Genomic DNA, 26,439 nt, shown 5'->3' with positions numbered 1-26,439 from the left:
AACAACTAATCATCACTTTATTTCATCTCTTTATTCATCTTGTATTATTATATTTCACAAGAACTGTGTGAGGCTGGGCAGCAGGTACTTTACTTTACCTACTGCCGGGACAGCGGAGCACTTTCTCCAACAGACTCATCCAGCTCAGCTGTCACAAGGACGGATACGGGAGATCCTTCCTGCCCACTGAGATCAGGCTTTACAATAACTCACATCTGGCCAAATCCATCGCGCGTCAAGAACACCGTTGCACTGTTGTTTGTTTAATTCTTTGCACTGTTGTTTAGTTAAATTTAATATTATTCAATTTTTATCGTATATGTTGTGCATTTTTCTTTTATATTTAAATTTTTTTACTACCTCTATTTTTTTTTTTTTTTTATTCTGTTATTTTTATTGCTTTGCCCTGTATCTATATATGCTGCTGTAGCAAAACAAATCCCCCCCTTGCGGGATTAATAATGGAGCTATCGATCTATCTTTATATTGCCGCCTCACTAGAGGTTAATACAGAAGACCTTTAGGTCTGAGGGGTTATGATTTTTGAATGCCCGTCCCTTGCCCACGCAAGTGCAACCAGCTGACTCCATGTATTGTTTTTTTTTCTTGAAAGTTACATTTGATTACACGAGTTTCTTCCTGAAATCCCTCTAACTTCAAGTTAGTGGTCCTGCTTCTTTCCTGACTGCTCGGGTGTGTGTGTGTGTGTGTCTTCTTACGATTTTAAGATATTAACAATTAGTTAAATCTGTTATGTCTGTGGTCTCCCATGTTTATGAGATCGGTTGAGGTTTGAAAATCCTGTAGCTCGCACCCGGCATTCGACGGGGGTGTAGACAATAGTCTTTGTAGGTCAACCGGTTAGTTCTTTTGTCTGTGGATGCATCACAGTGTATATAGTTGGGCGCGTTCTTTCATCTCTCTTTAATTTTTTGGCATTGAGCCATAAAACACAGCAGTGTCCTGGAAGTGTATTGCAGTGGTTTTTTTCTTCGTTTTTTTTTCCCGTTTTTGTGATGATCAACCAAAAACTGTCATAACAAATGCCATTATAAGTCTGTCCAAAACTGAGACGGTCATATAGATTTTTTTTTTTTTTTTTTTTTTATCTTCGACCGTCTAGTTAAACTAAGAAGAAATAACCAAGCAGCTGCTCATACGATTTGAACTCTCCCCCTGTTATGATCAGGTTGGACCACAGTGTGAATTAATATGGACGGTACGGGGCAGCATGTATTCCACTGTGGACAAGGATATTGATCTTTTCCGCCGGGCTGTCACCGCCACACTTTCTTTGAATGATGTCTTTTCCTTTGTGGTCACACAGAGTAGCAATCACCATCTCCCGCCACACAGTGCAATAATAAAATCTGTATTTCTTTATGGGATCAGATGCTTATTGATGTGCTGCTGTTCTTAAACACTTGCCTCATGTGGCAAGATTGGCAGAGTGATTTCTTTTTAAATGTCCTCATGTTTTGAGACTAGTGATATGATTAGTAGTGTTTTATCAGTGTGTAATATTTTGCCTTAATACTCATGTTAATTATCGGATGTGATTAAAAAGAAATTGCACATGAATAGTATTTTGGGGTTTTGAAAGGTATGTGCTCGGTAATTAAACCTCAAATCTGGGTGCTGATGATTAAATACAAAGTGCTAGTTTGAAAATTGACATTTTATTAACCTTCCTGTCAAAACTATAACGCATGTTTTTTTTTCAGACCAAACTGAAATTATAACAGCGGAGTGGGTTTATGAATAATCACAAAAGTTCCTGTTGTAAATAATTGAGCCCGACAAGGATTTTTTTGGGCTGATACCGATATTAGCAAGTTAAAAAATGATGATATCAACTGTAATGTGGTTATTAACCACTTGTGACAAAGCGTAATGAAGGCAGGACATTTTACAGACCATTTAATTGCTGACAACGGCAAGAGTTATCTTTTTCACACGTTTGTTTTTTTTCGTCATGTGGTTGCAGGACAAGCACAGCTGATGTGTAAATATAAATCATGTTTAAACTCTCTTCAGGTTTCCCAGCTCAGGACTTGGGATGTACGCACATGCTGTTTCCACTGGCTCGGCTCGCTCAGACTCTTCGTTAATGTTGTTAGTTACACCGGCGCTTTTCCTGCTATCACAAGCCAAAACGTCTGCTGTGAAAAGATCCAGAAGACGAAATATCATTAGAGTCGGTGCAAGACTGTAGTATTACTGTAAGAGACCCTTCATACATGTTATCAGTCCCACTTGTGCTCGTTCTGTCATGACATGTCAAAAATGTCTGCTCGGGGAAAAGGTTCACTGGAACATGAGCTAAATATGATGAAAGTCCACACGTCTTCCATCTGGGGACATCTTCACTCTAGCTATGGCCGAGATCTGACTAATTGTTAAAATTCTGGCTAAATTTATCTGTTGGTTAAAGTTGTTTACCTCTTGACTAACATGGGTAGGCCTATGAATTCTGGGTACATTCACGCTGTTTTCTATAGCTAGAAAACATGCAGCTTGCTTTCTTACAACAGAAAACAACCCTGATTTGGGAAAAAAAAAAAAAAAAAAAGTGCGCCCACAGTCAATTTCTAACAGGGTACTGTGGCCTCAAAAACTCTTTAAATTTTCATCTCCCACTGCACAATATTATCAGCAAACCACAAATTAAAAAACACATTTTCCTCCCTTTTGTCAATTGGTGACACGGAGTGTTACTATGGAAACAGGTCTTGGATCGAAGTTTCCATAAGGACATTGATAACATTTAGGCTTAAAATAAGTTAGTCTTCATTTTTATAAACCTGTATAACTTGCATTAGATTAATCTCAAAATAAATTTTAGACTGATCTAGCAGCCCACTCACCTAAACATGAAACCTCCCAGAAGGACCATCAGAGCACTGATCAGCAAGAGGGAATTTAGCTAATGACACCATAATGACTTGTGAAAAAAAAATATTGACTGTATGGTTTGTCAGAGAAATTTAATGGGAGTGTATTGGAGCAGAAGTTTATTTGGAGCCAGCCCCTAGTGGACCTCATTTTATTGCACTTTCGGGCGCTTTTGCAAAACCTTCACCTGGAAGACCCGGAGACTGCATCCGCTTTATGCATTTGACCCGAAGATCAGAAATCCTTTCGTGATAATGTGTTTTTGTGCCAAAATATGCCACAAATAGGTCTGATTTACAAAGGCTTTTTACATAATTACATCCTGTCTAGCGGGATCAGGTAGCCATCACATCACATCAAGCTGGTTGTCCCAACCTTATGGTCAGATTGTGGATTAATGGTGCCTCAAGACCACTACACTGACAGGGGATCAGGGATGGAGCACGCTTTTTTTTATTTATTTTTTTTAAATTTTATCCCCGATTTGTGGTTCTGGTATGACAGAAAGACGGTTTGGCTGCAGTGTTGAACACTGAAGCTTGGACATTAACTACTGTGTCCTTGTGACGAGAGTCTGGATGAATCACCAAATGGAGCCACCACTCAAATGGTCCTCTCGTCTGAGAAAATGCAGAGGTTTACATCCACTCAAATAGCTGAGTATTCCCACAGAAGGAGCAAGCTCTTCTTCTCCTCTAATAAACATCCGCTTTAAGAGGCAGGATAAGTTAGGCTACATTAACCTAGGACAGCTTGTTCTGTATGTTCTTTTTTTAGTTTTTTTTGCACTAGGCAAGAGAGGAATAAATTGCATAAAAAAAAATAAAAAAAAATTCTGACAAGAACAGATGCAGCAGCTTGTCGCTTTGTGAGAGAAGAAAAATGCTGGGAAGAGAGGGTTAGCAGGACTAGTTTTACTTTTGGCACGGTAAGCAAACAGCAGCTCTCCGTGCCAGTCGGGCAGCAGGATTTCTCAACTAATTCATTTCCGAGGTGCAGTAATTCCTTAAATAGAAACACCATTTTCCCACCTCCAGGCGACTTTAGTTACTGTTTGACAAGGTAAGAGCCATTTATTTTAAACAAATGACACAAAAGAACAAGTTTTTCATCACTCGTAACGAGGCCATCACTTTTTATGCTTTTCCTCCTGCATCAACCGCTTGTTCCCGTAGACGTGCTGAGTTTAAACCCCAGTGCTTATTTAAAAAAAAAAAAAAAAAAAAAAATTTAGGGCGAGTGGGCACCAGCAACATGTCTTAAGGTAATGAAAATGCCCCCGCGTTAACACTCAGGTGCAGACTCTTTTGGGGTGGTACGCTGCAATAATTCTCCCATGTCAGGGGCTAATCACCCTGGCTCCCCTCCCACAATCCATCAGTGTCTGGAGGACGTGGCTTGCGGGGTTCTGGCAGCTGTTGTCAGGCTGAGTCAATCTGTTATGGTCTGTACGCCAGCCTGTGCAGGATGGGGGGGGGGCGGCGCTCTCGGGAGGACAGGGCGAGCGGGGCTGCTGCCACTGCTGTGGCAAGATAACAAGAGGATTTATTTGTTCGGAGGGCAGCGTTTCAGGGCTCGTTTGTTAATTTTGCTGTTAACGCTTCACTCTGTAAAGTATGTGCAGGGAGGAGCCAGCTCGGACCACGTATGGCTCGAGGAAGGATTTCATGAATCCAAGTTACTGATATCAGTTGATTGACAAAAAGTTTAATTGCTTATAATTGTTTTACTGATCGTTTGAGATTCTCCAGAATGAGGATTAGCTGCTTTTTCTGTTTTCTGCTTAAATTGTTTTCCGTGTTGACCTAAAACTCCGAGACATTTCACATACTAATTGATTAATGAAGTATTTGGGGGAATAACTGAAGGATTAGTAAGATAGTGAAAACAGTTGCTGACACGTGCGATGGCAACAATGTTCTTAAGTGCGATTGCCTGCAGCTCTTGATATTCACGCTGTTAAAATGTGACTAAGTGCTTTTACAGTCTGAGAGCCAGTCCTTTCTTGTTTTTAACTCAAAGCCGCAGTCTTTCAAAATCAGCAGCGTTATATCTTAAAAGGAAACGTCAATAACTTTTAAGATGTTTATGCTAACACCATCAAAGAGATCTAGTTGAAATCGCTCTCATTCACGGAACGAGGACAGTACTCGCTGGATTTAAATCACTTTTGAGTCTCAGCCAGACGTAGTCTATTTTTCTGTGATTATGGTGGCTTACAAACTAGTCCTATTTATGGATCTAGCCCAATTGTTGATATTGCAGGGCTGGCACGGAGTGGTGTTGATGCTGGGGAGAGGGAATTGGCACAGACCTCACAATTAGACTCAGTCGTCAAAGCAAACATTCAGAGTCATACTTCCATTTGCAGACTGCTCAGAGTGCACGGCTGCTCACAACTTTTTTTTGAGGGCAGACGAAAGACGGGGAAAGGCATAATAACTTTTTTTTATCAGGATTTTTTTTTTTTTTAAATCTCCTTCGTGTGACATTTGCAGATGTAATACTGAACCGAGGAAATGTTTGACTTGAAAATAAAAAGGTGCTGCAGTTCAGGCCTGCAAGCCAGCAGGCGTCTTTGAAGACTAAATGAGGGTCTCGAAATAGGCCTCTTTTTTTTTTTTTCTTCTTCTTCTTCTTGTCAAACATTTTGATTAATTGAAGCAGGAGAATCGCAGGTGTAGCTCGTCCCATTAATAATGCCTTTGTTCCCTTTCGCCTCGCCACAACAACGGGGCAATTACACGTAAACAAAACCTCATTAAATTCATAATGTCGGCTGTAAAAAAGATTTGGAAACACTTGTTCAGTATGACATGATTTAAAATGTATGTAGTGTGCGTGCTAACAAGGGACCGCAGCTGTCGTCAGCAAAGGATTTAGTGTCGTCATCATCACCACTTCTGATGTGTTCACAGTTGCTCACCAGGATGAAGTTGGTTGGTTTTGGTCCCCCAGTGGCCCAATTAGGGCTGTGCAGCGCAGCCACACGTAATACTACAATATCTCCGTTCATATCGATTAAAATCATCATTTATTACAATTTTAAATTATAAATAAGGCAAGAAACGCATTCAATCTTTACGATAACATCAATAATGCTGAATGTCAATACGGCTTGTTTTTACAAGAAAGCTCCACGGTGAACTGTTTTGTCTTCAGTTTAGTATTTAACTCTTAATAAGTGAAATGCAGGTTTTAGTGATTCTGAACTCGCTCTGATCAAAGAAGTGCAATCGTCTGTATTTTCATACTGTCGTGTTGTCATTACCAGAGACTGCTGTGGATGGGGGTGGCTAACTTTATATCTTTCATCACTCGTTTTAAATGTCCACACAGCTAATGTCACGACTCAGCTGCTGGAATTAACTTGTGTTTTGGTTCATTTTTATCAGAAGAATTATGACAAAGCAGAGAATCAGGCAGGGAACTGAACAAAGTTTCAAACAACACTGTCTCCTACTTTCAGCATCTCTCTCTGTAATTATGCACAGGAGATACGGGTTCTGCTGTATATGCATTGAGACAAAACGACAGCAAATTCAAGCCAACCGTCAATAATTTCAGGTATTTATCTACGTTACGTTCACGGATGAATTGCCGGCCACTCCAGGAACAATAGGGCGTAAAGATTGTGAAGCGAAGGCAAAGAGCCAAGGTCGCGCGTAGCCAAAGAAGCGCAAAGACTCGCACCATTTAAAATGGATCAGTAGTAAGAGAGAGAGAGAACCAGAGAGAGACTGAACCAGAGAGAGAGAGAACCAGAGAGAGAGAGAACCAGAGAGAGAGAGAACCAGAGAGAGAGAGGACCAGAGAGAGAGACTGGACCAGAGAGAGAGAGAGAGAGAGAGAGAGAGAGAACCAGAGAGAGAGAACCAGAGAGAGAGAACCAGAGAGAGAGAGACTGAACCAGAGAGAGACTGAACCAGAGAGAGAGAGAGAGAGAACCAGAGAGAGACTGAACCAGAGAGAGACTGAACCAGAGAGAGAGAGAGAGAACCAGAGAGAGACTGAACCAGAGAGCAAAGAGCCGAGGGGACTCGAGGAGAATAGAAATACCAAACACGGGTTTGTCAGATTGCACAGAACACTTGCGAGGACTGGAAGATATAAAAGGCACAGAATATGAGTTGCTTTAAATCAAGCAGCAATGTCACTTGTGCTAATTAAAAGTGGCCTTAATCAATCCGTTTGTGACTTTAATCATCGACTGATCTGATCACCAATCGGTGGCAACCAAGTGAACAGAATCTGCCCTCTTGAATGAATCCGCTTGTTTTATCTTTAGCCTTTTTTTTTTTTTTTTACAGAAATGAGAATAGTATCCGGCTTCTAATTCGTAGTCCTTAAAATGTTTTTTTTTAAATAATCCTACCTAATAGACGACCCACCGAGAGACAGTCGGGATTGCTTCGTTGAACATTATTTAACTTGACCTCATGTTGCTGCTGTGAGAAGGAAAGCACACGACACACGAGAGCCTCTGTGGCAGTGAACTTGACATGAATGAAGTCCGTTTCCACTGATTGAATGCACGTCAAGGGATACAAAAAGACCGTTCATTTTTATTTTTTTTCTGCCCTCGTTGTTTTCCCCCTCCAGGACGAGCTGTTGTAACGCCGAGCTGTGGAAGTTCTCGTCGTTGTGACGGATGCATTCACTTTGCTCCCGTTAAAGTACGACTGCAGCCCAGGTTACTAATTAAGGTCCTCTGTGAAACCTTGGCTTGTGAAATGTCCCAAGGTTTTGATGAATGAGGGGATTTTTATTTTAATTTAAATCTGTATAGCTACAGCAAGACATATTTGATAATGTACCTGGTTGGAAAATTGGAGTCTACCTTTCTTATTTCGCTCAAGATCACGGTATGAATATGAAGAAATACACGAATAATAATAAAGGAATAGGAAGACTGTTGTATCATAAGAAAGATTAGGCTATCTACAGCAAATCTTTGTACATTTTTCACACACGCTGATGGTAAATACATTCATGTTTATCTTGGAACTGGTTTTTGTTATGCGTGAAGCTTTGCTGGATTCTACCAGAGGCCTGTTTGCGCCCTCAGTTTTCTTGTGTCTCATTTCATCTGTAACTAAAGCAATTATGCTGAGGCAAATGGTTGAATGAGTACCATGTGGCAGCCTGTAATTCGATTTTTGATAATGAATGGGTCAAATACCAGTTGCAGGCATTCCAGCGCAGAAATTCCCTCTGAAGACGTGGCTCAACAATGTAGTTGGTGCGTCACACGGGACGGGGACATGTCATTTAGAGGGGGGCTGGAAGTGGATGAAAAGCTTCTTTGAACTTTGGTTTCCCAAAAATCTGTTCTTGGCACTTGCTGTTCGACGCTAACGAGACTGACACGATTTGTCGGTACATCGGGTCTATGATTAAGAATTTGCAAGTCACTGCGGCTCACTAGTGATATTATGAAAGTGAAAAGCTGATGTCAGATTTAAATGTCAGTCAGGGTACATTTGTACTCGTAGTTCGGTTCTTTTGATCTGAACCGACGCGGAAAATGATGTATTGTTGTATTTTAATCCCCTTTCACTTGGATTCACACTTACTATTTTAACATCGAATCAAAAGATGTCAACAAAAGGCTTTTGAATAAGGTCACAACCTGGTAGGAAAGCTTCTCCGATAGATATTTGGTGGATTTATGTATATTTGGTGGTGTCTTTTTTTTTCCTCTTTTTTTTTTTAACCAGATGAACGCTCGAGAAGAGTTTACAAAATGTGTGAAGGACAGTAAACGGCGACATGAATTCCACTCTTGCACACACTAACGAAGCTCTGCTGCAAGGAGACGGTGGTCCCCGACGCCTCTGCCGAACTGTAACGGGCAACGCGGCTCCCATGCTTGGTTGGTTTTTGACGTCTTCGCGCTAAGCTGCGTTTAAATCAAATCAGATTCAGCTTGTTTGAGGCGCACGATCGTCGATGTCTCACAACGGCATCCTGGCATTCGAGTGGGTCGGGCTTTGCTCCGTGGTGTTTAAAGAAGCTATGCGGGCAGGCATGGGGCTCTTCCACATCTCTGAGTCCGATGTGTGTCAGATATAACAAACAAAAAAAAGAACAGTGAAATAAACTGAACTTAGATGGCAACGGTCAAATGAACCAGACCAACAGAGCTGTCACACCAGAGTTCATTTTAACTGAATCAAACCTTTCAAGTCTGAACACACCCCGAGTCTTCACCCTGTGCAAAGCAGCAGTTAATCCAAAATACTGTTTCAAAGGTTTTTACAGACAAGTGAAGTTGAGCCAGGTCACAGTTTGAACCTTTGACTTTACACTGTATGTCCTTTTTGTTTTTTGTTTTTTTTCTCCCCTTCTGAACGTTAAATGTTGCTTAATATTCTCTAAACAACCGCAATGTCCTCAAATCAGGCGTCCGTGGCGTCTCCCGACATCACTGATTAATCCAGGAAGCTCATCAGACTAATCAAGAAAGCCGCGTCACGTCATCTAGTTGAACGCAAGCTGCGGCACATGGACGTCGTGTGCGCTCACAAATATCAATGAAGCTAAATGTTTGTGATCACACATCAGATTACTGAACGCAAACTGTTGCAAGTTGTAACTTTCTCCCTTCGCTCGTGTCCTCGCTGACACGCTTGTCAGGCGGCGTCTGCGACGTCGATAAAGTAAAAACAGTTGACAGCCGAGTCGATAGAGTACACGACGTGTCGCAGTCAGTTCGAGCTTTAGTGCCACCGCAGTTCTCTTTACAAAGATAGGAAAAAAAACAACAACAACAACAACACGCATTTAAGAAAATGTAGTAAAATACTCTCCAACGCACAAGACAGAGGAAGAGATTTAATACTCTTCAGATATGCAGTACGTGAACCCAAAGCTAGATAACGCCATTTAAAATCACATCTCGTAAGTAAATACAATTTTAGAATGTAGATGCATGACCAGGCCTTTCAGGAAAAGGAAATGCCAAGGAAAATTGCCCTGTGCTGCTTTTCATACCTCATCAAGAGGAATTAGTTGCGCATCTCGCCTGGAGTTCTCTCGCAAGACGCGTCTCGCGCATCTGTTTTTCCACAATGCAGATTGGGAGTAACTCTTTCCTGCCCTCTATGGACGACAGCTACCTACAATACTTTTTAATTTTTTTTTCTTTCTCTCTCCCCTTTTCTCTTCATTTTGGTACAAAGAGTTTTTCAGTCCGAGGTTGCAGCTTTCAAAGACTGATACGAGCAGGACCATAATTATGGGAAAGCAGCAAAACCCTCCGTGCTTTCAGCCAACTCTGCCCTTTTGTTTTTAAGGGAGGCGCAAAGGAACAGTGCTAACTAACCCTTTTTGGGAAACTGAATGATATATGATTAAATTTTTGCCGACTGTGATTTTCTGGCAAAGAACAGCCAAGTGTAAAAAAATAAATAAAAATAAAATATATATATATATATATATATATATATGTGTGTGTGTGTGTGTATATATATATATATATGTGTGTGTGTGTGTGTATATATGTGTATATATATATGTGTGTGTGTATATATATATATTTATTACAAATGCCAGAGTGTCTCTTTCGAGGTTTGTGGAAGCTGAAGCTCATTAGAAATATGTGTGAGCTGTTGTGTGCTGAGGAACGGGGGGGGGGGGGGGAGTCCTGCATGTCTGCGCTGACTCTAATTGCCTGTCACATTCTCAATCCTCTCCAACGCAGCGAGAGACCCTCCTCGCCTCACCCCTGCGGGGCAACTCGCGCCGCAGCGGTTCAACGGCAGAGGCTCCGCTGATGGATTAACACTCGCTGCAAAGCCAGCGCGATCCATTTTGTTTATCGCTCTCCCAGCTCTGACGAACGCCGAGCCTTCGTCACCCGCAGATGTTCGCAGATCGCTCCACGTTACCGTCGCCCTATTTCATGGACCCTGTGGGTGATCTTTGCGTACATTTTGTATCTGATTTACCTTGGTTTGTCTCTTAAAAGATGAACATGTAAAATCCCACAAGGACATGGCCACTTTTTTTTTTTTTTTTTTTTTTTAAACAAATTGCTCTCCTGTGTAATCTTTCATATTTCAGGAGCTTTGGAGGCTGGAAGGCACCCAGGCCCATCTGTCATTATGAACTCATTCCCTCCCTCTCTCTCTCTCTCTCTCTCTCTCTCTCTCTCTCTCTCTCTCTCTCTCTCTCTCTCTCTCTCTCTCTCTCTGTTTATCTACATCTCTGTCTGTGCCGGTGCAAAATGGCATTCAGGAGAGTTACGAATACGCATCAGTCGACCTGTGTGATGTTTGTTTGCAAGCAACGGGGGCAGTTAAGGACGGATTTTTCTGTCTGCCTCACATTTGTCTCTCTCATGCTGACGCAGAAAGGTCAGCACACCCGTGTGTTCGGTGCCGAGTGGGTCCACATGGAGGCCGATCTTAATTGCTCCTGCTCTGGGTCATCATCGCGCCGACACTCCCGATGATCATAACGGTCTCATTGTCATCTCGTCAGCGTTATTAGGTCATAAAAGGAAGCAGCACCCACTGGACTGTTTTCAGTGTTGAGACGATGTACAAGTTTGATGCCGTTATTAAAAAACTGGCAAAGTATTACGTTTTTTTTTGTTTTTCATCAGTTTAACGAAGTACTTCACTTCATTGGGATGAGGGGAAAATTCGTATTTGGTCTGGTTATTTCTGCTGAAAACGGTTTATCGGTTGGATTTATAAATGAAATACACTCGGTTGCCAATTTATTAGGGACACCTAGCTAAAACTAGTGCAGTCAAACACAATCTGAACATATCGACCTTTAATAAAGAATGGATTCATTGGAGGACTTTGAATAAATCCTAGCAAAGATGTGTTGATTTAACTTCATGGTCATTTTGGAGGACATAGTTGGGGATGGTGTTGAATTGTGTTAAAAAATATAGGAAAACTGCTTCTTTTATTGCCCTTATACTTAAAATTGGGATAGATTCTGTTGTCTGAATCACTGCGTGCATGTCTTTGACTCCTCCTTCCTATTTTTCAGTCGATTGTTTTCCACAAAGCTAACTGCAGCTGTTAATTAGTTGTTGTTGTTTTTTTGTTCCCGTTTTCACTTCTTTTCTCTTTTTTTTTTAAGCGTCGTTTATCATTTCTATCATTTATTATATTTTTTGCCTGTTGTCCTCGCTATGACACAAACCTGAATTGATGAGACGTCTGCACACATCTGAAGGTGTTTACGTGCCTCTGTTGCACAGTTTCAGACAGACCGCTCCAGTCAGCATTTTCAAGTTTCTCCAAACAAGGATAAAGGCTCATCTCAGTCAAACAATTTCCCCAGAACCTCCAGGTGATCTCTTGAAATCCTTGATATTGAGTTTACAGTAACAGGGGGAAAAAAAAGGGTAAAGAAGCAAATCCTGACATTTTATAGTTCTACAGGAAAAGGAACAAAAACAAAGTCCGGACATGCTGCCTCATTATGGTACAAAAGTTAAAGAGCCTTTTAATGGTGGCTTAAATGTTTAAAGGAATGTTCAATGCATATTGACAATTTAATCACTTGTGAGAATCCCATCTAGCTCCCTCATTACCCCCGTTCTCAGCATCCAGTGAATAAACATAGGGCTGGGCCATATGGACACAATTAGATAACAGGATATTATTGAACAAATATTACGACAACATCGTTGGGATGTCTATATGTGCTCTCACAAAATATGTACACAATGAGATTTTTGCTAATTAATCATCAGTAATGTGGATTCAATGGCAAAGTGTGTAAAGGCAAATAATAACACGGCTACAATTCCATATTATGATATTACGATATCGAAAACCTAGGATGATATTTAGTCTCATATCATGATATATATATATATATATATATATTATAACATCAATATATTGCCCTAAATGAACACTGTACATGACATAATAATGAAGACATACTGTACATACAGTTCCTATGTTATCAATAGATTGACATTTCTGAACTGTTGACAAACTTCTGGATATCTAATGAAAACTTGATATATTGCCAAACAAATAGCGTTATATTGATTCTCCTCTTTTGTCACATTTCTGTATTTTGATTTCAAATTCAAAGAAACTGATTTCACCATTGACACACTTTTGGAGGGTGCTGTTATATATTGGTCTGTTTGATATAAATGTATTCCTACAAAAAAGAAACCACAAACATTAGCAATCCAATAACAACAAAGAATAGAAATAGTTCAAGGTTAGATTTAATCGAAGCTTTGTGATTTGATATGTTTTAGACCGCCAGTTGTTTATGTTAATAAAGCCCTCAACATGAGGAAACTTTGACTTCTCCTTTCTGAAGTCGTATTTGGACTTTTCATTACGTCTTTGAGTGGCACTCCGCCGCCCTACAGTCACCTCTGGAACTTGCCGGCGAAAAAAAAGTCCTTCAGATGGCTCAGTCAGCCGTCTGCAGATGAGCTGTGATCCATGGCTACAACAGCTGCTCCCCCTCACACAACCCTGTGACTGTGCCTACCCCTGCAGCTGCCTCCATCTTTTTTTTCTTTTTTTTTTTTTTTTTACTCCCTCAACCATCACCTCCGCAGGGGATGCCATACCTCAATCTCCTCCATGAAATCACAATTAATTGTCATCAGGATAACCTGGAGTCCCAGCAGGCATAATCATTTCCTCAAGTGCGGCAGCATCTTCTCCAGAGGCGTCGACTCACTGCCGCTGTGTGCGAGAATTGTGTACATTTAGATTTACGCCACTCTTGTGCTTCAGTTTTCACCCCCATTTAAGCCCAGCCTGGCGTTAGTGGCGTGTTACAGTCTATGACCTTTTTTTTTTTTTTTTTAAGGATGCCGGTTTACGTCCTCTCACCACAAATGATAAATGCTCTACATCCCCTCGGCCCCTACCGTAAACCAATATGTTCGGACATCATTCATTTATGGGGAGAAGTTAGTTTTCTTATTGATTTCACTGTTTTTACAATAAGTGGTTTCAGCCCTACAGCACGCATAACCCTCAAACTGCTGCAGTAAAAGGGCTGAAACTAGAGAACTACTCGGATATCAATGTGTGAGACATTGAAAAAGAGTCCTACCTCTGTCCTTTGGCTGTTTTTATTTTGGACCATTGTGGTTTGAATATACTGTTAAGTTGAGGCAAACATGGGCCCGGCTATTTGGAGTCAAAGGTGCATGATGTTAAAGCCTCCAGACTTTCCTGTGACTTCTCTTGTAGCTCCACCAAGAGGTTAACATTTGTGATTCAGAGTGAATAAACTATTGGATTGGTTGCCATGAAGTTTGGTGCAGATATTCGAGGTCCCTGGGAGTTTTATCCTATAACTTTGGTCGTCCGTTAACTTTGCGCAAAGACATACAATTATATCCAGTTGAAAAAACTAGAAATCAACAAGTGTGTCAGCTGATATTATCTTGTGTGTGCTGTATATCTGCTGATATGTAACAGTTAGTCAAGAAATGTCAATCAAGGTCCAAACAGTGTTACCAAGGATGCAGTCCACCAGCGAGCGAGATAGGTTTTACTGTGAAATGTCCCACTTGGTATGCATCTTGTTCAATTCTTTAAAAAAACAAAAACAAATGGATTTGTAATAAGATGTCCAATGGCTTGAAAATCTGAACCATCCAAGAAGTGTTTTCACAGTGAACCGAACCGATGGTTTAGTTTGATCCGGACCGAGACCACCTCAGGAAGGTGCGAAAGCGTCGTTAGTCTTGCTCCTCTTTTAAAGATTCGGTGTCGGCACGTCGGACGAGAACACCACCCAGACCGACTGTTTATAAGGGAGCCAGTGTGACGAATTACAGATTATAATTGTGTTCTTTTTTTCATGATTTATTTCCAGCTTGACTCATCAGTGAGTCATACATCAGCGCCGTAGAAGAGAATATTTCAAATAATGTGGATTCTCTGTGTCATTATCATCTCCAGAAGTTATCTATTCCTTTCTCTAGACATTAATAAAAAATAAAATCATCAAAGATCCATTTCCTTAATATTTCTGTCCTTGCAGTCTCTACCTTGTGGCGCCTTTCTACCCCGCAGCCTTATATAAAAAAAAAATAAAAAAAATACCAGGTGTTTGATCTTTCCATCGGCCCTCAAATCCTTCACGTTGCCCTGCTATCTGTCATAAGCTCCGTCAGACGCCTCGGAGACGGGCGGGAAAAAAAAATATGCCAAACACCCTCGCTCTCAACTTTGTTGCAGGATATGCCATTCCTCAGAAACTTCCGCTCATTCACTCGCTGCTACAGCTGCTGTCTCCCGTCACCTCCGCGCGAGACGTGGTCCTTGAGTTGAACTGATTGTGACTCGGTAAAGAAAATAAAATCCCGTTACAGCTGGATGTCAGTTCTGTCTGTGCTTCATGTTTCCTTCGCGGAGGAATTTCAGGTCTGTCTCAGAAAAGTGCTGCCACTGTGCAGAGAGACTGTTCAAACATTTATACAAGTTCTCGCCCTCAAATGTCGGGAGGCTGGAAGCTGCACCCCCACGTCCTCATTCAGGCTCTGAGCACGGCACCTGCTGCTGTCAGTCTTTTGACATGAGATGAATATATTTTATCCGGCCCTGCTCGGCATTAGGCACCTCGTTTCATTTCTGGGTGTGTGCAAACATATTCTTCCATGCTCATTGATTTTTTTTTATTTTTTTTTTAAAGCTGAACTCGGCCTGAGCTGTGAATTTGATCGTGATTGATATTCAAACCAGTGTTTACTGCAACTCAACACTTTTTATTCCTGTAAATCAAATTAACACTCTGCTCGACTAATGCAGCCGGCGTTATTCACATGCCTGACCAGCATTTTGCTGACTAAGTCGTTGCTCGCTCTGTGCTCACCGTGCCGAGCGAAAGTTTTTTTTTTTTTTTATCTGGGTCATCAGCTAGGCGGCTGCCTCTCCTTTCCCCTGAGAAGACTACAGAGCACTTGATTTCAGACTGTTGTAGGGTTTCACCTTCTGAAAAATGAATGGAGTTGTATGTCGTGCGTACAGATATTCCACATAAGTAATGTAATATTTACATTATAATAAACAGAACACCTGGTCCTCATCTCTGAGGAAGTATTTGAACAATGCAAAATCTATGGAAAATACTTATGACAATGCCTGCAGCCTTTCGGTTCCGGTTGCAATAAGGTGAAGACGAAGACCGGCATGTTAGCATCTGGAAATATTTGTATAGCTCTCTTATACACCTGGGCTGCTGTGTAAAGCCTACAAGTGCAAATGGCAACAACTGCAGCCTTTTAGGTGCTTAATACTAAAGCACCTCGCAGCTCGGCGGTAGGTAATGATGGCATTATCATTGATCCCCGCAAAGTAAGTCCAGAGCGATCAATGCTTTCCTGTGTGTTTTTCCATGCAGCCAGATTAAGCTGACGCAGCACAGAGAAGACATTCTGAAGAGATTGAGATTTATCTGTATCTGTGTGTGTGTGTGTGTGTGTGTGTGTGTGTTGCTCTGTTTCCCAGAAGCGGCCACAGGCAGAGCTTTAAGCCAGCATGTTTTCTGGCTCCAGATTAGGCCTTGCGACAGCGTTGGCCAACATCTGTCTGCCATTACCCCTGTGACACTGGCAGTCATGCAGCAATTAATCACACTGTTGTGATAGTTGCTTTTCGGTCACTTGGCACCTCAGGCAAATCACTGAGCAGCAGGATGGAGGTCGGCGTTCAAAGGGTCATATGTACTGGGAGTCCTGACTGTGCGCGTACCTTCCTAACTGTAACAGAAACCAGCCTGTAGTTACTTTTATGGGGTCAGAGTTTCATGTCCGATATTAACCTCTGATCCTCTGTTCCCTCTTTTAACTGTTCATTTGTAACAATTGAAATCGGCCACCGATCAGTACCTCGATAATGTTGCAGTAATACTATGAGTGCAGAAGAATCCAGGAGCCTCACGCTTAGTGCTGCCAGATAATACTCCTCTGTTTATGGGGTCTGTAACCATCAGATCACATTTCTTTGTTGATATTGGAACAACGTATCATTGATTGATTAATCAGTTTGGTAATCTATCTTTGAAAAATTTGGGTCATCGATTGATTTTAAAATCATTTATCAAAGCAGACAAAGCTAAACACTTGCCTTTTTCAGCTTCTCAAATGTAAGGATTTGCTGATTTGTGTTTTTATTCAATTCTAAATTTAATATCTTTGAGCTTCAAGCAGACTAAACAATAAATTGTTCGTGAAAACCTTTGTTGCACCCCGCGCTAAAACTGTTTTGATATACAACTTATTCTTTCAAGTCAGTTTTCAAGCTAAAATGTCAGATATTTCAGCCTCCAATTTAAAGAAGTTCAGCTTTTCTTTGTCATATGAGTTTTTAGCTCATTGGTTGGACAAAACAAGGAATGTGAAGGTGCTGTTTTGGCATCTGGGACATAATGCTGAGCACTTTACATTCATTTTATCTCCGTCATTTTATTTATGGCGCTCCTTTCTAAAACAAAAGTTACAAAGTGCTGAACAAAAACAGAGAAATTAAGGTATAAGCAGTAAAAATATATGTGAAAAAGACAATTGGTGAAATAATTTACAAATGACTTTCTAGTAAGAAAAGTTGTGCAGGCGAAACTGCATATAAAGTACATCGCAAAGAAAAGTGTTTTGTCGTCAGAAAATAAAGTTTTTCAGATTCAACATCCTGAGATTACCACCTGATATTATATAACGTTAAAGATGCATTCAGACATGCAGCGCCGAGGAGACGTGTAGCAGCAGGATGTCTGTCACTCAAGGCAAGTTGAGATCGCGCGCCTGTCACGTGATTGGTCAATGCATTTCCTCGCTCCAATCCTTGACACGCGCACACAGTGAGGGCCGCAGTGATCTTCAAACATCAGAAATGGCCGTCACATGGAGGCAGCAGGGAGAAATGACCACCCGACAGAGGGAATGATGTTTGTTTTTGAGATGGTATCTGTCTCTGCTGTGATCTAACCAGGCTGTAATCAAAACCTTCCAACCCCAGAGGCTTCAATTCACCAGCAGCTCGGGGAATAATATCCTTATCAAGAGGAGCTGTTATGTTGGTGGAAGGTAAACACCCACCTGCATTCCTCTGGTCTCTGCGACTGTGTCAGTCTGAACTGCTTTATCAAGGGCCGCTCTCGGTGTTATGGGTTCCGTAATGTATTTGATAAGGACTGTTTGGCGCTTGGCCTACGGGCCGACATCCTCGAGGCTTGTGCTGCGCTGCTGCAATACAGCCTGAGCTCGAGCGGCAGGCTGCCTGCTGCTCGCACAAAGAAACAATCTCTGCTGAAATTTAGATTGTGCTCGTGATGTAAGAATCTTGCAGAGATGTTTACGCCTGTTTAAGTCGAGCCGCTGCGACTCTGTGTTGCAGATTTTGGCTCGGAGCTATCTTTTCAAAACAGCTGCAGACTGAAAAAGCAGCACCCGAGGTCTTGAATTTTTCTTGCTTTCTTTATTCTCTCTTATTCCCGAACACGTTTCAATCGTAGAGTGAAAGTAAGCTGGATACCAACATGTATGTGAGGTTATTCCTGCATTTGTCTGGGCTCAAGAACTTAAAAACCAGCAACACTCGAGCACTGTGTGTCAGAAGATGCTGCTGGTTTCCTTTGTGTAAGCCGGAGCCTTTCTCCTCCTCTGAACCAGTGAAGATAATTCTGCACCGCTCTCTGGGATGAGCTGTTATCAAGGATGCTCAGTAATATGAGACAATGATGAGGTTGGGACGCAGGAGGAGGCCCTTTAATGAGATTTGCTGGAGGTGCTGTTGGTGTTGGCTCGCCGACTGTGTGCGGTTGACTAGTGATGGCTCTCCCCTGTTTTGTGCTCCTTCTTTGTGACTTGGAGAGAGAGAAAATTGAAAGTAAAAGATACCCCCTGGTATTCTGCAGTACTATGATGATTTTTTTTTTTTTTCTTACAGGAGGCAATCATGCACAGAGTACAGGGAAAAACAGGGAAAGCTGCTGGGTTTTGATAAAGGAACATTTACAGTGGTTGGATGAGGAAAGCCAGACTAAAAATATGACACATATACTGTAGCATCTCTGTGAAGACAAACCAGGCTGCCCTTATCAATGGAAAAAGTGATGTGATCAACCTCAAGGCTGTGACTTGAGTTCACTTCACTAAATGCTGCTCAGTTTCATGAAACGGCCTTGTACCGTTTACAGGTGCACTATAAAGAGGAGATATTTGACTAAGCAACACGAATGAGCTCCACTTTAAATCATCTATTAAATGCAGCGTGATGGAAAAAAAAGATTAGTCTCTTCCTTATTTGCATTGTGGCTCCAGAAAGTCTCTTGTTAAGTGGCTCCGAAAAGTCTCTCTTGTTGTCTTATCTTATTTGCAAGTGATTCCTTTTGTTTTACTTTCCGCATCTAATTGACGACTCCCCTGTGTCCTTATCTTGTGACCTACAACCAACTCAGTATTACCATACGAAAGCAGATACAAAGGGAATGGGGGTGACTGTCGACTGTTTGTCACACTGTATAAAAGCTGCCCTACTAGGAGGAGGAGATCTGGGAGCACTGCTGGACACCTCTCTTTGAGGGTGCATGTAGTTGCTCCTTCTTGCAAGAATACATGTCCGATGTGTTTTATTTTTGAACCGAGCCTCCGAGTAATTTTTCCAACAAGCGCCTGCACACATTCTTATGATATTGCTACAGATAATCATTGTCACTCATTTTTCTGTTGTTTTCTCTCTCTCTCTCTCTCTCTCTCTCTCTCTCTCTCTCAGGTTCCTGTATTAAGAAAAAGGACGAGGAGTTTCCTCAGGCTAAGCCTCCGGGGGATTTTCTGATGAGGCGTCAGAAGATGAGAACATCCGAGACCGAGACCAGAACCAACTGGTCCTCCCAGCTCTCTGCCTGACCTGCGAGCAGCCATGCTGTCCTTGCATCACCCATTGAGGGGCACCCCACCCAAGATACGGGACAGTTTTCTTACATAGATTTGGCACAATAAAAAAACAAAACTCACAATAGAAATGGCATTACCTTATGCAGAGCACATATTAGAGTACAGGTGAGGCTCAACCTCAGGCCAATATCCCCGGGACTCTGAAGAGGAGGTAGGCGGCCTCAGATGACCTTTCCAGAAGGACAGAGTTACACCCTGGCTTTGATGATTTAGTATCCATCCCGCTGCCTTGTTGACAAGGTCGACTATGGCTGCTGCTGATCCCCATAGCAACGGTTCCCTGGCGGGGCGAGGAGCAGACTGAGAGGGTCAATAATGCAGCGTAACGGCGGTGGGGTGGGTGTCGGAGGCCAGCCGTGGGTGTTGCGACGCGTGCGTCTCACGTGGCTCAGTTTCATGCTCTTCTTCATCCTGGTCTTCTTCCCACTCATCGCTCACTACTACCTCACTACCATTGACGAAGCTGGCGGTCCTGATAAGCGCATCTTCGGCCCGCGGCCCGGCGGCGAACTGTGCGAGGCCAAACATGTGCAGGACCTGTGCCGCATCCGCGAGTCTGTCAGCGAGGAGCTGCTGCAGCTGGAGGCCAAGAGGCAGGAGCTCAACGGGGAGATCGCCCGGCTCAACCTGCGCATCGAGGCGTGCAAGCGCAGCATTGACAGCGCCAAGCAGGACCTGCTGCAGCTGAAGAATGTCATCAGCCAGACGGAGCATTCCTATAAAGAACTGATGGCCCAGAACCAGCCCAAACTGTCATTGCCTGTCAGGTTGCTGCCAGACAAGGAGGACCCAGGACTGCCGCCGCCGAAGTCCGCGCGCTCCTGCCGCCTGCGCTCCTGCTTCGACTACGCGCGCTGTCCTCTTACGTCCGGGTTCCCTGTGTACGTCTACGAGACGGGCTCCTATCCGTGGGGGGAATATCTGGACCCACTGGTGAAGCAGGCTTTTGCTGCGTCAGTTAAGAGCAACATTTATGTAACCGATAACCCCAGCATTGCCTGTCTGTATCTGGTGCTGGTCGGAGAGCTGCAGGAGTCCTCCTCCTCTCCGCTGCCGCCTCCTTCAGAGCTGGAGAAGCAGCTGAAAGCTCTTCCCTACTGGAGATCTGACGGACACAACCACGTACTGGTGCATCTCTCGAGAAAGTCAATGACACAGAACTTCCTGTATAATGTGAGCGCAGGACGGGCGGCGGTCGCCCAGTCCACCTTCCTGGAGCAGCAGTACCGGGAGGGCTTCGACTTGGTCGTGTCCCCTCTCGTTCATGCCCTCTCAGAACCCAACTTTTTGGAAGTGCCACCGCAGGTTCCGGTAAAGAGGAAATACCTTTTCACTTTCCAGGGTGAGAGGGTGGAGTCCCTGAAGAGCAGCTTACAGGAGGCCCCCCCTCAGTCGTTCGAGGAGGAAATGGAGGGAGATCCGCCAGCTGACTACGATGATCGCATCATCGGCACCTTAAAGGCCGTGCAGGACAGCCACTTGGACCAGGTGCTGGTGGAGTTCACCTGCAAGAACCCGAGACCGAGTTTGCCGACAGAGTGGGCTCTTTGTGGAGAGAGGGAGGACCGGCTGGAGGTGCTCAAGGCTTCTACTTTTGCCCTGGTGATCGCTGCGGGTGACGGACAGCTAGTGGCCTCAGCAGGTTGCGGGATGAGGCTTTTTGAGGCCTTGGAAGTAGGAGCCATCCCGGTCGTGCTGGGAGACCACTCCAGACTACCTTACCACCAGTTTATCCGCTGGAGTGAAGCTGCCATTATAGTCCCGAAGCCCCGTGTCACAGAGCTCCACTTCCTGTTGCGCAGCCTGTCGGACAACGATATGCTGGCTATAAGGCGGCAGGGTCGCTTTCTGTGGGAAACCTACTTCTCGACCTCGGAGAACGTTCTCAACACAATCATGGCCAGTATCAGAACCAGCATCCAAGTCCCGGCGTCCCCCATCAAAGAAGAGCCCGCCCACGAGATCCCTCACAAAGCCGGGAAGCTGGCGGGAACCGACGCCAACCTGGCTGACAATGGGGACCTGGATCTGGGTCCGGTCGAGACTGAGCCCCCCTACGCGTCTCCACGCTTTCTCCGCAACTTCACATACACCGCTGCAGACACTTACCGAGCGTGGAACCGGGCCCCGGGGCCTTTCCACCTGTTTCCTCACACTCCTCTTGACCCCGTGCTGCCCTCTGAAGCCAAGTTCCTGGGCTCCGGCACCGGTTTCAGGCCCATCGGCGGGGGTACGGGAGGCTCTGGGAAGGAGTTTCAGGCTGCTCTTGGTGGGAACGTGCCCCGGGAGCAGTTCACCGTGGTGATGCTGACGTACGAGAGGGAGGAGGTGCTGATGAACTCTCTGGAGAGGCTGAATGGACTTCCGTACCTCAACAAGGTGGTGGTGGTGTGGAATTCGCCCAAGCCCCCTTCAGATGACCTGCTGTGGCCAGACATCGGCCTGCCCATTGTGGTGAGTACTCCTGCAGGAAAGATCCTTTCATTCAATAAATGTTCACACATTCATTGAAATAGCGTTGGTCTTATTCATAAGGGGATACATCGCCCTCGCATCCTTTCTCTCTGAAATGCAAGTAACCTGCAACGGTTCTGATGTGTCAGAAGTGATGTGAAGTTTACTCGAGTACATCTGGATCAGTGTCACTTTGAAACTCTGGAGGAGTCCTTACAAACTACCAGCAGCTTTACTAAAAGGATTGAAGAAGTTTGACGTGCATGGTTGATAACATTTTTGCTTTTGAATTAAGCACCCCCCCCAAAAAAAAAAAAAATCTAATATTCATGCGGTTCTTATTTGCAGCATTAGGCCTAGTTTGTGACGGAGACTTTGTTCACAAGTGCTGAACTGACAGAGATGAAGAAAAAGAGCTGGGCTCTGTAATGTTACTTCAATTAATAATCAACGTTTTGCTTTTGAACTAAGCTTGAACAATCAAATATTCATGTAGTTTCTATTCACGCCAGTACAGGGTTCCAACACATCCCGGAAAACTCTTGAAAATGAAGAGAAACGGAGTAAAACCGTTGTGTTGTCCTGAAAAATCATTTTGACACCGTCATCTTTTGCTGAAAGCAAAATTTGAGATCTCTACTGCAGCTGAAACGATGTTCAGGGAGATGACGTTAGAAAAGCAGGATGACCGTTTCCAGGCTGAAACACTCTGAACGCCCCACAAAGCTGCGGGCTTTTGAACGCACCCTGAATCATGTCAGATGGGTGAAGACGGAGTGCGCTTCCTGAATAAAAACGACTGGCATCAAATCACCTTTTGAAATGTAGTCGGACAGGAAACCAAAAAAACAAAAGTAAATGAAGTGATCCTTCAAAATGCCCAAATCAGCCGGCTGGTAACAAGTTTGACTGTTAAATTATTGTTTTCACGCAGAGTTTTAACGCTAGCTGTCTCAACAGAAACATAAAGTCTGTAGGATTGAGGAGGATCTTTTGGCAGAAATGGAATATTCCACTATGTAATAATGATGTGTTCATTTAGTGAACAGTCACCTGAAACCAAGAGCCGTGTTTTGGTTACCGTAGAATGGAGCCCCTCGTATCTGCGCAGGGAGCGGGTCCTCTTCTTTTTGGCTTTACAGGACTGCGGGTACCGACACATTTATCCATGTCTTTTAAAATGCCTCGTCTCGTGTCTTGCAGGTTGTCCGCACCGAAAAGAACAGCCTCAACAACCGCTTCCTCCCGTGGGACGCCGTGGAAACCGAGGCCATCCTGTCCATCGACGATGACGCTCATCTCCGCCACGACGAGATCATGTTTGGGTTTAGGTCAGTGAAGCTCATCAGTACTTCTGGTATTTTACAGCGCCTGCGAAAAGTACGAGCCCACCTCGGAAACACTTTACCGCGTGGCAACATTAAAACAAAATGGATTTAATGACACCGATCAACAGAAAGCGTCCCTTTTAATCTCTAAAGGAGCCGTATTGCCTCGGCAATGAACAACAAATTCAAGGTTCAACGTAAGATATTCAATTAAAGGTTTAGATAAATTGCAATCTGTATTTTTTTTTTTTTTTTTTTTTTTTTAGGAAAATGAATTAAACAGAAGGGAAAGCCTCGTTTCCTCCAACAAGCAAAAATGTCCCAAAAAACCCCCACTGAATAACAGACAAACGGAACCACGGAAGTGTCGAAACTAAACAGGAAACGTGCTGTCAGCATCTTACTCACAGTGTTTTTATAACTTGAATACAGCATGACGGCCGTGTTTAAACCAATGAAATGATCAAGCACGCTGTTGAGTTATTTTTGTGCACCGCCTCTCCCGGACTCTCCAGCAGCAGATTGTCCAGGCAGGCAGAGACGAGCTCTCCCGAGTGTGCGCGCGAGGTCATTTGTCATGAATTATCTCGGGGCTCCCCCAGAATTACCCAGGAATGCTTCCTCACCTCCACTCGCGCCACGCAGGAGAAATTACGCAGCAGCTGGCTATCTTAGACGTTTAAGTGGTCTCGCATGAACTCATTTGAGACATTAAATTGCTTTTGGAGATTTTCTGCATCCTCTGGGTCTGAGGGAGGAATTTCAAGCATCTCAAGCTGATAAACTGAGACTTTTCTTTTTTCTTTTTTTTTTGCTCTTTAAGACTTTCTTGCAGCGACAAAGCTTACAGCATCTGTAAACATTTTTTTTTTTTTTTTTTTTTTTTTATACACTTTATTAATCCCCGAGGGGAAATTTCTTCACTACAGCAGGGGGGGCTCTCAGGGGGGAGCTGCTGCAGCAGGCTGCCACTAGCGAGGCGCCAGGTAACCTGATCTGAGGTGCATGTTTTTGGATGATGGGAGGAAGCCGGAGAACCCGGAGAGAACCCACGCAAGCACAGGGAGAACATGCAAACTCCGCACAGAAAGGCCCAGGACCGGATTCGAACCCGGAACCTTTTTTTTGCTGTGAGGTGACAATGCTAACCACTGCACCACCGTGCCAAGAGTAATTGTATCTTAAAAAAAAAAAAAAGTGGGTATATACTAATACACGATGTAATAGAAAACAGCCGTGTGGATACTTGATCGCTTCCCAAGAGCAAAATAGTTGTCACACTGTATATTTGGATGGCAAGTTTGAAGCAGCTGGATTTTAAAGCACAGCAGTATGCGCAGATTGAGTAACACATCCACACAATAAAGTCTTCCATTAAACGTGTATTAATTCAGTCGGTCTTCATCGGTTAATTGAAAATGGGACATTTTGCTGACCCCCCCCCCCGGTTGGTGTGTCTGTCACAGGGTGTGGCGGGAGGCCAGAGATCGCATCGTGGGCTTCCCGGGGCGATATCACGCGTGGGACGTCAACCATCAGTCCTGGCTCTACAACTCCAACTACTCCTGTGAGCTCTCCATGGTCCTGACAGGAGCTGCATTCTTTCATAAGGTAAGATCACGCACTCTCCACAAAGACCTACCACACCCTGACAAGTAGGGCTGCCCCCAAATAGTCGATGACGAGCGCATCATCAGTCGATTAGAACCTTCTTTTTTTTTTATTTTTTTTTTATTTTTTTTTTTTTAGACGACCGGGTTTTCATCAGTCGTTTGGTCGTAGGAAGAAAAAAACCAAAACAATTTAAAAACTGCACTTTGGCAAAGATGTTTCAATGACTTACAGAAACATTTGGTACTGGCCAAGCCTTCCCCTTGTGGAAGGTGTCTTTGTGGGTAACCCGAGGTCATGTAGTTCCCGTCAAATCTTGCGCACCACTGCACATTTGGTCTGGACAGTACAGGCTCTTCACCAGCTCGGAGCCGGGCCAGCGTAAAGATGCTACGTGGTTCGGGCCGCGGTCGTCTTGTGCTCCGGCTGTCTATATGTTGTTTGTAGCCAAGATGAGATGCTAAAGGCAGACATACAAAACACTGTGTTGAAATAGATTAACGAAATGTTCCCGTCTCCTCGCTGGTTGTTTTCCCCGACACACTCGGAATCATTACTGCTTTTGCCGTTAGCATTGTCGCTAATAGGCGTCTCACTTTGTGCTTCTGCTTGTAAAAGGCGTATTTTAAAATCTCATTATTACAGTTTTGTATTTGTCTGTAATGTAGCACAGTTTTAACAATGTTACTCAATGGATTATTTGTCAGCCCAGAAACTTAGTGTTGCGAATAATTAAATTGATATGATTTCTTCAGTCGGGTGAAGTTTGTCTTTTAGCCGAGTCCGTGACGTACCCCCCGTGTGTTTGTGTTCTTGCAGTACTACGCGTACCTGTACTCCTACGTGATGCCCCAGGCCATCAGGGACATGGTGGACGAGTACATAAACTGCGAGGACATCGCCATGAACTTCCTGGTCTCCCACATCACCCGCAAACCACCCATCAAGGTCAGTGACGGAACGCGCAGCTCCGGCTCTTCAAGCCCCGTTGCCCCCTTCGGGCACCGCGTGTTCATATTTTCACCTACTTAGCCCTGCCATTACTCAAACTGGCACATCCAATACTACACACAAATTATAAATAGGAAAAAAAAAAAAAAAGGAGATCGAATCGGTGCGTTATGCCTGGTTTTTCTCCTGGATTTTTATTGGAAGGACATTTATTACCGGAGAGTATATTTATGGCTAGACAAAAAAAAAAAAAAATAAAATAAAAAAAAAAAATGATAGCAA

At 43.5% G+C, this 26,439-nt stretch overlaps 1 protein-coding gene across 1 annotated transcript in view; it reads left to right on the top strand.

Moving 5' to 3' along the window:
- The window catches only part of extl3 (exostosin-like glycosyltransferase 3), a 31,740-nt gene that overhangs the window by 1,985 nt on the left and 3,316 nt on the right, over positions 1-26,439 (top strand). Inside the window, exons 2-5 of the mRNA XM_069161824.1 lie at positions 19,632-22,267; positions 23,471-23,598; positions 25,062-25,206; positions 26,026-26,154. Of these exons, the coding sequence (XP_069017925.1) occupies positions 20,129-22,267; positions 23,471-23,598; positions 25,062-25,206; positions 26,026-26,154 (2,541 nt within the window). The 5' untranslated portion in view covers positions 19,632-20,128. The remainder of the gene's footprint in view (positions 1-19,631; positions 22,268-23,470; positions 23,599-25,061; positions 25,207-26,025; positions 26,155-26,439) is intronic.

Source organism: Embiotoca jacksoni, unplaced genomic scaffold, assembly GCF_022577435.1.
Source record: "Embiotoca jacksoni isolate LCO1_2020_lvr unplaced genomic scaffold, fEmbJac1.0.p SCAF_29, whole genome shotgun sequence".
NCBI classification, from domain to species: domain Eukaryota; kingdom Metazoa; phylum Chordata; class Actinopteri; family Embiotocidae; genus Embiotoca; species Embiotoca jacksoni.
Note: the sequence above shows the minus strand (reverse complement) of the source record. Positions and strands in the feature narration are given on the sequence as shown.